We start from the raw sequence: 13,418 nt of genomic DNA, 5'->3' as shown, positions 1-13,418 counted from the left end.
GGTCCCCAATGTTTGCTGGAGGGAGAGTTCGCTGTTTAGGATGTGTTAATATGGGCATTTAAAAATTCTTCTCATTATTTTTTTTTACATTTCCAGGGAGACACACCGGTCAAACTCTTTGGAATCGATGTAGGCACGAAGGTGACTTAGGCCAGATCGGATGATGTGCGAGTGTGCGTTCACTCCCATTCTGCATCCCAGTTTAAGAGCAACACCTATAAAACTTCATTATGCTGCTGCTGTAATGGGGTTCAGGAAAGTACTCCAGGAGCTGACAAAAGCAGGAGTGTCTTGTAAACCCCCGAGGGAACTTTCTAATTAAATACTTACTCCATAAGTCCAATAAATAGCAGGGATTTCAAGCTTTTCCTACATGTCATATTTTCTCTGCACCTTGGGCGATGAAACGGTGCCAGAAATTGGGAGTCCATCTTGCGGAATTTAGTCAGGATGGTTTTAATAGTTTTCCATGTAGAATTGTTTTTCCAAGCTACTGTGAAACGGGGGAGGCGAGAGGGCTTCCCTGGGCTGCTGGCAAGCGTCTCCAAGGCCATATGTGAGGGGCTGATACAGAAAACCTGCCTGTGCCACATTTCAGTCGAGTTGTATCATCAGGAACTGGCGGCAGGCTTAACTCTTCTGTGTAGACAGGTGTGTGCGTGGATTTGCATGCTCCATGACACAAGCACAGCATTATTTGATTAGGCACAGGGTTTGTATATTGGCTATAATAATTTTTGAGGATTCATTTCAATGCAAAATTCACTGAATGAAAACATTATCTAAGAAATGTAGATATGGAGACAGTTTATTTACAGTTGGATGTCTTTTAATGGGCCTCTGCCCACTTTGCACACACGAGCTCAACTTGCCAAGCGCAGAGAGTAAAAGTCTTTGAAACTGTTTAACCTTGATTAAGCTATATTATCTGGGTTTTGCCTTGAGAATTCCAATGAAGCTATAGACTTTAATAGATAGACGGTGTTATCAAGTTGGGCTCAATTGAGATTCCTCGTGAAAACAATACCCTCTTGGAGGAACAAAAGCAAAGACGTTGCTCCACTTCAGGCTCTAACAATGACTCTTTTCATTTTTATCTTATTTCAGTGTGTGCATGGGAGATTTCCTTCAATATAATATTTGACTGTGCAGCTGTATGCAGTTCCCCGCAACACTGATATCATGGCAGAGACACATAAGCTAAATTGTAAATTATCATTGGTTTATCAGAAAAAAATTTTTTTCTTGTTATTTGATTCAGTTCTCCTCCAGTCCCAAGTCTTGTAGATAAATCTCTCATCTCCATCTTCCCTTTGAGTGAAAATGTCCTTGGGCAGCGTGGTGCGTCTGTAAATGGACTTTACATATGTAGCTCATTTTACCGCTTGAGTAGTCTCGCGGCACTTTAGGTTATCCGTCACATTCATTCATCCACACACTCACACACTCACGGTTAAAGCGGACATGCAAGGTTCTTTCACACACACACACACACACACACACACACACACACACACACACACACACACACACACACACACACACACACACACACACACACACACACACACACACACACACACACACACACCAACGTATGGTTCAGTGTGCTGCTGAAGGACAGTGTAACATAGGTTGATCTCCAACTTTGGAAATGGAAAATGAGCTCCAAAACCAACTAAGCCGCATGTATTTATTTAATTGGGGGTGTTTATATTATACGCACCTTTGATGTAAGCCTGTTTATGAGTTATGCGGCTGCGTGTAATTGTTTATTATGCAGTTTATTATGGTGGATGAACCTTGAGTGAAAAAATGATAATAAAACAATCTCCTATCTGTTTCTGTATAAACAAGTTGTGATTGCAGTCCGTGTCTCGCTGCTCTGCGTGCAGCCTGTATAATAAACAGTGTGTACACTGGGAATAACGTGCAAGACTGCAGCAGCAGCAGCAGCAGCAGCAGCAGCCAGTCTACCTGCCTCTACGCTCCTCGTGCCTGTCACTCACCGCGGGATCCTCCAATGGCGAGGAGCGCGAGCCCGTGACTCCTCCCCGGTGTATAATTGAAGTTTCTTTAGTTTCTTTCGGCGGAGCCCTGCACGCAGTGTTGTCCGATCCGTGGAGGGATTAAATACACATCGGCGGGGAGTTAAAAAAAAAAATAAATTAAAAAAAAAATAAAATAAAATGTTTTCCAGGAGCCTGAACGTGTGCGTGAGCCTGTGCTTGTGGATTACAGCGCTAACGAGCCCGGGGAGCGTGTGCGCGAGGAAGCAGGACGACTCTTTCTTCACTGCCAGCATTTATCGAGCGAGATGCGCCTCGAGATGCCTCAGTCTGCACATCACTCGCATCTCTGCCTTCTTCAAGCACTCCCAGGTACGAGAGCCGTCGGATGTGAAGGAGGAAGAGGAAGAGGAGGAGAAGGAGGAGAAGGAGGAGGAGGAGGAGGAAGAAGAAGAAGTGGGGAACCGCAAAAAACCTGCTTCATGCAATACAAACGTCAAACAGACGCGTTTGTGTTGAGTCCATTGTAAAGAGCACAGGAGCAGGTCTTCATCACTGCCGGTGCTGGGAGGACCGGGCAGTTTTACCAAGGGGGTGGGGTGGGGTGGGGTGGGGGGGATAGACATTTCTGAGCACAGTAGAAAATAGAGAGCACCAGTTGCAGGCATCAATCTGATAGTTTCGAGTTGCTTGCAAAGTTGTCACGTGCAAGTGTTGAGAATGGTGCTTTAAAACAAATCGAGTCTTAATTGACACGTTTGTTGTGTTTTTGAGACTGAGTCATGATGAGTGGCTCTCAGTGGAGCCAGTTTCCATTCATTACTTGCTAATTACTGGAAAATCAGATACCCCCCCCCCCCCCCCCCCCCCATCTTCTCTCAATATAAACGTAGTGAACTGCTGCTGCTCGCTCCATGTAAGAGGGCAACTTTTCTCTTGTTGTGAGGATTTTCCTCGTTTGCCCCCCTGATGTTGTGATGCAGAAGCTGTCTGAAGCCAAATTGGCTGTGTGCTTTGGATGATTTGGTGCGTGGTGTCAGAAGTTGTTTTTCACCCTCCACTGGACACACTGTTCTCTCACTGGACTCTAGAGAGAGAGAGAGAGAGAGAGAGAGAGAGAGAGAGAGAGAGAGAGAGAGAAAAGAGTGGTCACTGATCCTCCTTCCCTCTGCTCCTTTTCACCAGCTATCTCTCTGGCCACTGCCTTTATGCTGACTTCATTTGCATTTGCAAGGCTTGTCTTTCTCAAGGTGCATTAGTGAATCCCTAATTGTCAGGAAACGTTGTGGAGCAGGGCAAATTCGTAATTAAGTTTAAAGATCGAGCAGAACGCATTGCTTGTTTGTTCGTTGCCAGTTAATTTTACTTTAAGAGCACTTATTGATCTCGTGTAGTAGCTCTTAATGCAGGTTCACGAGACACAGAGCCACTGTGGTTCATTCCAGCAGTTTTAATAAGGGATACGCTACAACTGGGTTAAAGAATGAATGTACTTAACTGCAGTGAACATCCTGTTGGGACAGAAAATAGCTGTGTGATGCATCTGAATGATTAGAAACAGGGCTTCTTAACGTGCAACCTGGCAAGCCGTGTCAGGTATTTGTTTTGAGAGGATTCCAGGAGTGCACTGCAGCCCAGGGGTTGCAAAGTTGGAGAATGAAATTAGTCACTCGCTCAGAAGTCAAATTACTGAAGGAGTCTCGCCCCTAATGAGCAGCTAATAGTCAATATAATTGACCACAGAGCCTCAGAGTCTGGCTGGGTCCTGGGTGAGGGGAAAATGAGAGGGAGGCGTTTGTCCAAAGAGAGGGGCATTTTTGTGGTTTAGTGATAAGCAAGGTTGCTTGAGCAAGCCTGTGAGTCTAAGAATAGGCGGCTATTGTTGATAATCTGCGAAGGCTGTCTATTGCAGTGTTCTCCACAGTCCTTTCATGTGAGAATGGGGGGTCTGGTCAGCTGCAAAAACATATGGCTCCCCCAACCCCACCCCCACCCCGTTGCCCTCTACCCCCTATGCCCTGCCAATAAATGCCAGCATCACACCAACTCGGTATGTACAAGATACTCGCCGAGCTACCAATGCTGCTCGGCGGAGGTCACCTTCCTGCTAAATGCTGGCGCCCAATTGGGCTAAATGTGATAAGCCCTAATGTGATGTTGCCACAACAGTGGAGCATGCTCAGTCAGCACAACCTACAGGTGGATCTGCTTCCGCTGCCAGATCTTATTACAGCAACGGGTCGACAGGCAGCCTCAGAGCTCCACTCCAGTGATTGAGACGACAGACCTCTCAATTCAATGCGGACATCCTTCAGGGGTCATTTAATACTCGATAGGAAAACCAAGACGTGCGGCGCTTTCCATCTTAATGGGAGTGAAATGCCCCAGCTGTATGTCAGCGCGGCGACTATTCCCTTATATCTTACTGTTTCTACTCAATATCTAGTAATCTATAAGGACGGCTACTTATTCTTGGTCACGGTTCAAGAGTCAATTTTGTTCCCTTAACACGTTTTGGAGCTGGAAAATAAAACATTTTTGAACCTCAATTTGATCATTCTGTGAAAACCGGAATGCAACTTGGAGCAATTTGATGTTATTACAGATGTTGTGAACACCCACACGTCTTTCCTTTTCATGTGGCAGAATCAGAATACAAATCAGAGACTTTGCTTTAATTGCCGCAGTTCTTCTGAATTAGTGTGAAATGGAAACAAGCGTGGAGTGACAAAGTTACGGAACCTCATGGGAAGTCCTTTGGTAGTCAGATGTATTGCCTTTCCAGATTTATTGATGTAATAGTATTTCCAAATACAGATTTATCGACATTTTACTCCACGTTTGGGGAACTTGTCACCCTAAGTACAATAGACAAAGGGGAACACCCAGCCGTAAATATTAGCCCCGGACACTTTAAAATATTAAGAGCGTTCTGGGAGCCCTGTGCAATAATGTATTCTGAAAGCATCAGCCTTGTAGTGGATTATTTATGTGGAGACCTGTGCAGCCAAAAACAAGGTGTGTCCATGAGGTCTTGTTATTACATTCAAAGCAATAAAAATGTAACGTTTTAAATTCAGTCATTCATTTCTTATGCGCTGCATAGTAAAAGCTAGGCATCCTGCTTGAGAGATTTGTGTTTAATGGTCGACGGGAAGAAAAAACATCGGAAAGTAGTTTTTCCGTGTCCCCTTGTTTTTGCCTTTGATATTAAATAACCTGCGGTGGAATCAAGCCTCAGCCAGTGCTCCTCTCATGTGTGGAGTTTTTCATTAGTGAAGACAGCGGATGAATAGGGGTCTATGCCGCTTGGCCTCACCTCTCTGTAAATGCTTTTAAACCATGACAGTCCTGTCTGTAAATCTCGGGCAGCCGGCACTGCTATACCCTGCGTTACCTCATTTGACAAATAGCCCTCATTCCTAAGTGGAGACAACTTTACACCAGTGTTGTTTGAGATCTCTGAAACTCTCTTTCATGTTCACAGTGGACATGCGCTGAACACGTTAGCTCACTTTCAGGGCGTTTGTCAAATTATTCATATGAAGTGAATAATTGATGAGCAGAATGACCACAGCGCTCACACACACGCTCAAGTCAATACCTAAATCTTTAGGCCTTTTATTCCATGTGTAGCATGTGCCCTGAAGGAGAAGTTATTTTGGGGATGCCTGAGGTCCTCCTGAGCTGTCAATGCAAAGACAGAGACGCCAGTCTGCTCTTTGAAGTCATGTCTGCTGTTAACTCGTCTACAAATGGAGGCTGCGAGGTCTCCTCAACCAGTGTTTCCCGGTAATAAAACGCTGGAGTAAAGAGGATTAAACACAATTTGGAAACAAGACATCAATGTAAACTGAGATCCATTTAATCCAAATCAGAGGCCAACAGGAAACATTTGCAAAAGGTGGAACGGTATCCTCCGAGATAAAAGGGGTTTTGTCCATGTTCCTCTTAGTTGTCTAGACAATACAACACGCCCCTGGCCACCTGCTCTGACTTTTCAGCTGACAGCGGCGGTAATGTATCGCTGTGATAAATGCCCTGTTTACACGACTCAGTTAGTCAATCCACTGTCGCCTACAATGCAGGGTTCACCCCGGCCACATATTCATAGACCACTCTCTGGCCTCTCCTTCCTCGACCCCAGTCACACTGGAGCATATCTGGAAAAAATTCATTCACTGGAGTCCTTGACAGTCCTCAGCACTGCATAATGTTCAGACTGCAGAGGAATGTCATGGTGAGTCAGAGGGATGAAGTCCTGACCTATAATTATTCCCCTGTTGGTCCCTGAAATGGTGGGGTCAAACCTGGACAGCTGGAGCAACATCCTGCTGAGCTTCTCTGCTACAGGGATGCTGTCACACAGCAAAATTAGCTCCTCGGTGGATCTGGCCCTGTCTCCACTGATGGATGGGCAACGAAAGGTGTCAAAAACAGATTGATGATTTAGGACAGGGTCTAGAGTAGTGACAATCTGTGTAAATTATCTGGAGGCATTGCCTGCCAGGGGAAATGTCAAAGCCTTATTTATGTGGTGTCACCAGAGGAGGTTGGCCTGGTGGGATAGATAATTTCAGATTTAGATGAATTAACGTCATACAGTTTTTGATCGGTCAACGTGGGACAAGATTATACACAACTGGCGACTTGTAGATAATAGATCAATCATTTGGGTACTGAGAAGATGTTTTTCTCACTTAAAAGAACAAAATCTGCTGATGTGAACAAAATCATCCCAAAATTTCAACGTGATACTATAATTTTCGGTCTCTTTGGTGCTTAAACCTACATATTTTCATCCTTATCTACAGTGTTTTGTGCATGTGATCCTCTGAAGACGCCCAATCACGAAGTTCTTTGAAGTCTTCCGACCATTATCCTTGACACTGAAAACACTGCACTTACTGGTACTGGATGTCAAATTAAACCCTTTAATGATAACTCCTCTCCTAATGTCTCATGGGAAATTTCTTCTGGATTACATTGTTGGAAAAAAAAGCTTTGAACTTGACATTGAACTGAAGCAGACCTTTTGCCTGCAGACCCTTAACGTTTGGCTGCTTCTCACTGCTTCATAGCTTTCAGGACGAATCAGAGGGAACATCCAACACTCAAGCCCAGAGCCAGGTCATCGAATTGAATGGATTCCATTAAAGTGACTAACCACTGAGTCTCCACTGAGAATTTATTATTATTTTTTTTTACATTTGATTTATTGGCAGCCCTTCAGATGTCCAGAAGAAGAGCGAACAAGGTCAAAACTGAAATGTTTGCTGTGACAATCGATCCAAAATGTAGTGACGATGAAATCACCTGACATTGCTGCTCCTCTCTACTATTTGCAACCGTTGAATTGATTCAGGTCCTTTCTTCTTTTTAATGCTAAAACCAAGCCAATGGTTTAACTTCACTTTCTTTTACTTCACTTTCAGGACTTTTGTTGGCGTTGTCAGGGTTTAGGACACAGTTAGTCCCACATAATCTTCTGACAATGTGGAGATTGCCATCTGATTGCACCCGACAGCCACATGCATAGAATATTCTGTCTATACTGAGCACCTCATTTATTGTTTATTTCCCGAGGATACCATTGCTGCATGTAAATGACGTACAGGTTAACATGGCTGTTCTTACATACTGAAGTCATAGTGGAGAGTGATATTATGCAGTCAAATTTTTTCTCATGCCCAAGTTTGAGGAATCCACTTAACACTGTGTAGCCAGTAGTAAACTTATAATATGGCGAAGATCTCACAGTCTGTACAGAATTATTTTCAAATATTGGTAATCACCGTCCTGAATGACCATAATACTGCATACCTTCAATGTCTATCTACTCTAAAGCACTTGAATATGATGAATTTGTTTGTTTGTTGAAGCTCTGCAGAAGGCGTAATAGCTATTTGCTGCAGTCGCGTATGTTCAAGAAGGGATTAAGGACTTAATCAATGTTTGTTTATTGTTTGCTGTTGTTAAATATCAGCTTAAAGAAAGAAAAACATATAGCAGCAGTCAAACAATGAGCTTAATTTCTAATTTTGCGATAAAGAGCTCCGTAAAATATTTTATTTTCTTTGTCATGACCAGCTGGTCGTTTATTTAGAAGCACTTGTTTTTCAAGCGCAATTGTGTTTACAGAAATACGACATAATTCTTCTTCCTAATGAAAAACAGGAAATGGCCACTCACGCAGGACATTTACCCCCAGTGGTCCGCCGCATTTATGCATTGAGAGTCTATAAATACACGGCCCCATTAAGACCAAATGTTGGCCTTGTTTGAGTGCAGAAGGTGGCACTTCCACAGCAATTAGAGGAAATTGGCCGTGTGTGCTGTCTACACGGGAGTGCTGACATCAGTTTTTGCCTCTGTGACCTCCGGGACGGGCGTGTTGAGAGATCAGAGAACTCCTCAGACAGGCTGAGGTCGCCATGCTCTGCTGAAACTGACCAGAGGTTTGCCCTCGCTTTGCTATGGTGACCCGGCCTTCCTGCTTTGGCTATATCAACTCACCATGCAAAAAAGCTGACTCCAGGCCAGCTTTTGACATTTCTCTGCTCCCAGCACGATGGTTAATCAAGAGGGCCTTGTCTTTAGGAAATCAGTATGACGGTATATTGCGATGGAGAGGGGGGGAAAGATTCAAAGTTACATGCTCACTTGATAAATAGATTATTGTAAATGTATTTTCAACAGTATCCCGAATGACTGATGATGTTTTCTCTTCTCTTTCGCAGAATAATGGATCGTTGGTGTGGTGCCAGAATCACAAGCAGTGCTCCAAGGTAGCGGGGGTTTCATTTCTTTCATGAATAGGACACACGCCACATACAAGATAATACAATGTAAAGTGCACAAGTCAAGACAGGACAAGTTTGTTTTTTTTATCCAAGCCTGCCAGGAATTCCAAGTAAAATAGTTTTCTTTTCAGCTTGCGCTCGCTTAAATTGCTTCTGCCTTCATAGAAAATCAGTTGCCATTGTAATTGTTCTACAATTACTTGAAATATTGAAGAGTCTAAACGTGTGTCGATTTCTAAAAAAAGGCAAAGCGTGATTGTTTTTGTTTCCTGTTGTCATTTGGCAGTTCACTTGGATGCTGTGTGGCATGTCTCCCACAGGGCCTGTTTGTGTTTTGTATCCTGTCCCAAAGACGGTTGAGACAAAGCTGGCGTTGACAGCCCCGCCGAAAAGATAGTGCTGACAAATTCTATCAGACTCTCCTGGAGCTGTTGACAAGGCCCTCAGAGATGTGCTATAGAGGCTGCAGACAGAAACTCACAGAAGAAGGAGGAGACTCGAGCGGAGCCTGGTCCGAGCAAAATGCTCCACGGTGCTTTTCTGAGCTGTCCGAGGCGTCCATCGCCTCACACAGTCGGTGAAACCAAATGCAATGCCGCAGGCCCGTTAGGATTTAAAATAGTTCATATGCAACACATATTCACTGATGGACACTTTTTTTTCTGTGCATCTGTTTTTCCTCTCTTCCCGATTTTGCTTCAGTGCTGTAAAAACTTGTCAAAATAGCATATCGAGACGAGGAGGATGTTATTGTAAAGGAGATGACTAATTTTACTAGATGTAGTCCTTATAAGCGTCTATCACCCTCGTCCAAAGACGTCGGTGAACTTATAGAGGAATGCGAGTTGGGAATTTGTTCAAAGTGTATTATTACAACATTAACGGTGATTAATTGAAAAGTCCTTGAAATACAGACTCTCTGCAGCTAGTTATGCTTACTTAATATGATCTCACATGTGGCGTTCATATTAATCACAATCAGTGTCTAGTATCAGCTGCTTTGCAGGGTCTCCCCTCGCGTTTCGTTTCCAAAACTCCCCTTTTGAATTTTAAATGGTTTCCTAAGCAATTTGCATTTGCCTTGGATACAACAGAGCTTTTGTGCTCTGTGCTTTCTACTACACCTGAAGACACATCAGTCAAAAAATAAGTTTGTGACTGTGGCGTCCAGTCCGGGTACTGCAGCCCTCTGCTTGTTTTACATGCTGCTCTGCGTCACATAACAATTTTACTTTTTTACTTGACTTTTTGTCTTACTTTGTGTGATAACTATGGAGTTAACAGCTGGCAAATTGTTAACCCCGATATTTCTGAGCTTGAGGTGATAATTGGATTTTGCATGGAAACTTGTCATAATAACTATCACAAAATATAGAAATAATAATAATAAAAAAAAAACAGAGAAGTAAGAGAGTTTTGCATGCCCCCCCCCCACCCCCCACCAACACCCCCAGGACTTCAATATAACAACAATGTTCGTGTGCCATTAAAACAAAAATAAATCCAGATGAGATTAATGTAATTTCATAATAAAAAAAGGTTAAGAAGAAATAACTGAGGTCTTGAGCACAAACAAAAGGAACAACTTCAAACTTTTCTTTGTAGTCAACTTTGTCTAATTCCCCTTTGAAACGTGTGATTAAAAAAAATGCAGTCATGTTTTGAAACTTGTGTAACAGGCAGTGAAGAAAGCGAACCGCTTTTGTTTTCACCACGGTTCTGTGCGAGATGTTTCTCTCCTTTCCACTGTGATAGCCAACATCAGCTCTTGGCACGAGTCGTTCCCCAGTCATACAGCCGAGTTTTATGTTTGAAAAAGGCTTTTGCTGGCTGTGAGTCTGAGGACAGCATACTGTTTTCATAATCAACCAGCTAACACTGCTGAAACTCTGCAAACGTCCAAACACTCTTTAATGGACTTCTTGTTCTCTCTGCCGTAACAAGCATGCCAGTTAGCACTTCTTTATCCTGCTCGGTGGCTGAGAATACATGAGGCTGGATTTGATGTGAGCCCTTAAAAATAATGACATGCCCGTGTTGCTGTTCTACATGCTACTTTGGCATTTTGGTCTCAAGAGCTCTCCAGATTTAATTCATTTAAATGAATCCTAGGTTTCTGCTCAGCCATTCGGGACGCGTGCCAGGGAGCGGTGCTTAAACTTAATTTGGCACCCAAAAAAAAGTCAATGTTTTGGTAGAAAACATCGCCCTGCTACACATCCACATCAATGACTGGAGTGCACACTCAGGGCATGTGTTTACTGTGTCAAAACACAGAGCTATTGTGGACACTCTAACAATCGTACCAAATGAGCCCAGGCTGTACAGTGGTTCCCTGTGAATAGCTCGACAGCCACTGATTAGCCTCTTCACTTCATGAACAGCACACAGTCAACCACAGAGACAAAGGCAGCGGCTCTGGGGGAGTACGTTAGGGCAGAAGGCCTGTCCACCCAGGAGGGGTTTTTTTTTTTTTTTTTTAAAGACCCACTAAGAGCTCCCTGCCTGTGAGGAAAATGCGAGGAAGAGTTCCCTAATAGTTTAGACAAAGATGCTATGACCCCGTCCATCTGTCTGCATTTGAGCAAATCAAAGCCTCCTGTTTCCATTCGTGATGAGAAAGTCATCCCGGTCATCTCGAATGCGGTGTCCAGAGTCCGCCTCGCTCTCAGTGTCCCCATTGTCATGGTAATTAACCTGCTTGCCCTCTCTCCAGAGCGGAGCGAAGTGGCATTTGAAGAGCCGGGGAGTCATTATCGTGCCATAACACTGGACCAGCAGACAAACTCCATTCAGCGGGGAGACGCCAGGAAAGCAGACAGCAGGCGTTTCTATGAGCTATTGTCATTTGGTCTCCCTACTGTTAGAGCTCCCCTCTTGAGAAGTTTGGATGTGTTCCCTGAAAGTTTTTAAAGCTCCAGGGTGTTCGCTTTTTCTGCCGGGGCAAAGAAAATAGACTTGTGTTTGTGTGTGTGTGTGTGCGTGTGTGTGTGTGTGTGCGTGTGTGCGTGTGTGTGTGTGTGTGTGTGTGTGTGTGTGTGTGTGTGTGTGTGTGTGTGTGTGTGTGTGCGTGTGTGCGTGTGTGCGTGTGTGTGTGTGTGTGTGTGTGTGTGTGTGTGTGTGTGTGTGTGTGTGTGTGTGTGTGTGTGTGTGTGTGTGTGTGTGTGTGTGTGTGTGTGTGTGTGTGTGTGTGTGTGAAGCTTTCCCCTTCCAGAGCATAGCTGATATTAGCCGGGCTTGCTTTCCTCATGGGTGTGATCCAGGCTCCACATCAAATGCTAGGATTGACTTAAGGCGGCTAAATGCCGGTCGGCAACAAAGTTGTGCGCTTCATTACTCAAACCTCTCCCAGGGAGGGCCGAGAAGAAAGGACATGTGCATTAAGTTGGCCTGCAGTGAGTCATTGGAAAGTGCCAATCGCTTGTAATTCCTGAGCAAGAAAGTGCAATATAAGTCCTCTCCAACGCGACGAATATTATTTTTTCTTATTTGTGTACTTTCCCCCTGTTGAGAGCAACACCTAAGTGACTCAGAACTGATTTGTAATGGGAACTGCAGGCTGAAATATAACATCTTTTGGCAGGGAGACATTGACTTGGCTCCACATTTGTCTGTGATCTCGCCTTTTTTTTTTTTTTTTCCCTGCATTCACTTATCGAGCATGTGCAGAGGAAAAGCTTAGAAAGCCACATTGTCTCATCTCCATTTGATGGCAATGAGTCGTACATGTCTTTCATAGATGTCTCACATATCCCAGGTGGCTCTTTTGAGCACTCTTTCTCTATCAATCACACCCTAAGCTGCAAATTCCAGCACAAGAATAGGAAGTGTTTACTCTTTTGGATTACATGCGCCATCGTCTTCACATGTTGGAAGCTTTGGAGCGTTTTTTTCCTTGAATAACAATCAGTGGAATGCTACTATGTCACATTCAAAAGTGTCTTTCAAAGCCCACTGTCAACCCCCCCCCCCCCCGTTCCAACCCAGACACTTTCTCACGCCAAAATAAAATGGTCAATCTACCCCATCAGCTGTTCTTTCTTTCCGGGTCACTTGAACCTAGAAAATTCATTCAGAAGCACTAACTTATTTACCTTGTTGCATTAATCTTCATTAAAAACCACTTTAACTTGAACTTTTTAGGATTCGTTTCAATCTAAAGTGTTTCGTGTGTTCATCCTTTCTTCAGAGTCGTGTTGTATTTTCCGAGGTGCTCCGATAAAGGGGTGCTGGCTGGTAGTTTTACAGCTGGGCATGGCTGGAATGGTTTGGTGCTTAGACGGACTTCAAAGCACCTTTTGGTCATGTTGAGGCCAGACATTCATCGCACCTCTCTGTGTTAGTCACATTACCAGCAGCAACACCTCAAAGCAAGCTGTGCTGGAAATCAATCTGTCAGGTCGACTGTGTCTGGATGGCCGGTGTGCGTCCAAGCAGAGTTCTCAGAAACGCTCCCAGTCAGTCCGACTTCATTCATTTTACAGTTTTAAATGCAAGGATGAGAATTTGGAGATTGGTGGAGATTGTGCAAAAAAGAAAAGGCCCTGTAGTTTTTCCAGAATCGTCTCTGCTTGCGTTTCATCTCGTTCGAGGCAGTGTGAGTGTT

At 44.0% G+C, this 13,418-nt stretch overlaps 1 protein-coding gene across 1 annotated transcript in view; it reads left to right on the top strand.

Annotated features, from left to right (window-relative positions):
* Nucleotides 1-2,078: 2,078 nt before the first annotated feature.
* The window catches only part of anos1 (anosmin 1), a 44,397-nt gene continuing 33,057 nt past the window's right edge, over nt 2,079-13,418 (top strand). The window contains exons 1-2 of the mRNA XM_080477853.1: nt 2,079-2,381; nt 8,750-8,797. Of these exons, the coding sequence (XP_080333979.1) occupies nt 2,190-2,381; nt 8,750-8,797 (240 nt within the window). The 5' untranslated portion in view covers nt 2,079-2,189. The remainder of the gene's footprint in view (nt 2,382-8,749; nt 8,798-13,418) is intronic.

This window comes from Lipophrys pholis (genome assembly GCF_963383615.2).
Source record: "Lipophrys pholis genome assembly, chromosome: 13".
NCBI classification, from domain to species: domain Eukaryota; kingdom Metazoa; phylum Chordata; class Actinopteri; order Blenniiformes; family Blenniidae; genus Lipophrys; species Lipophrys pholis.
This window is presented reverse-complemented; position numbering and strand designations above follow the sequence as displayed.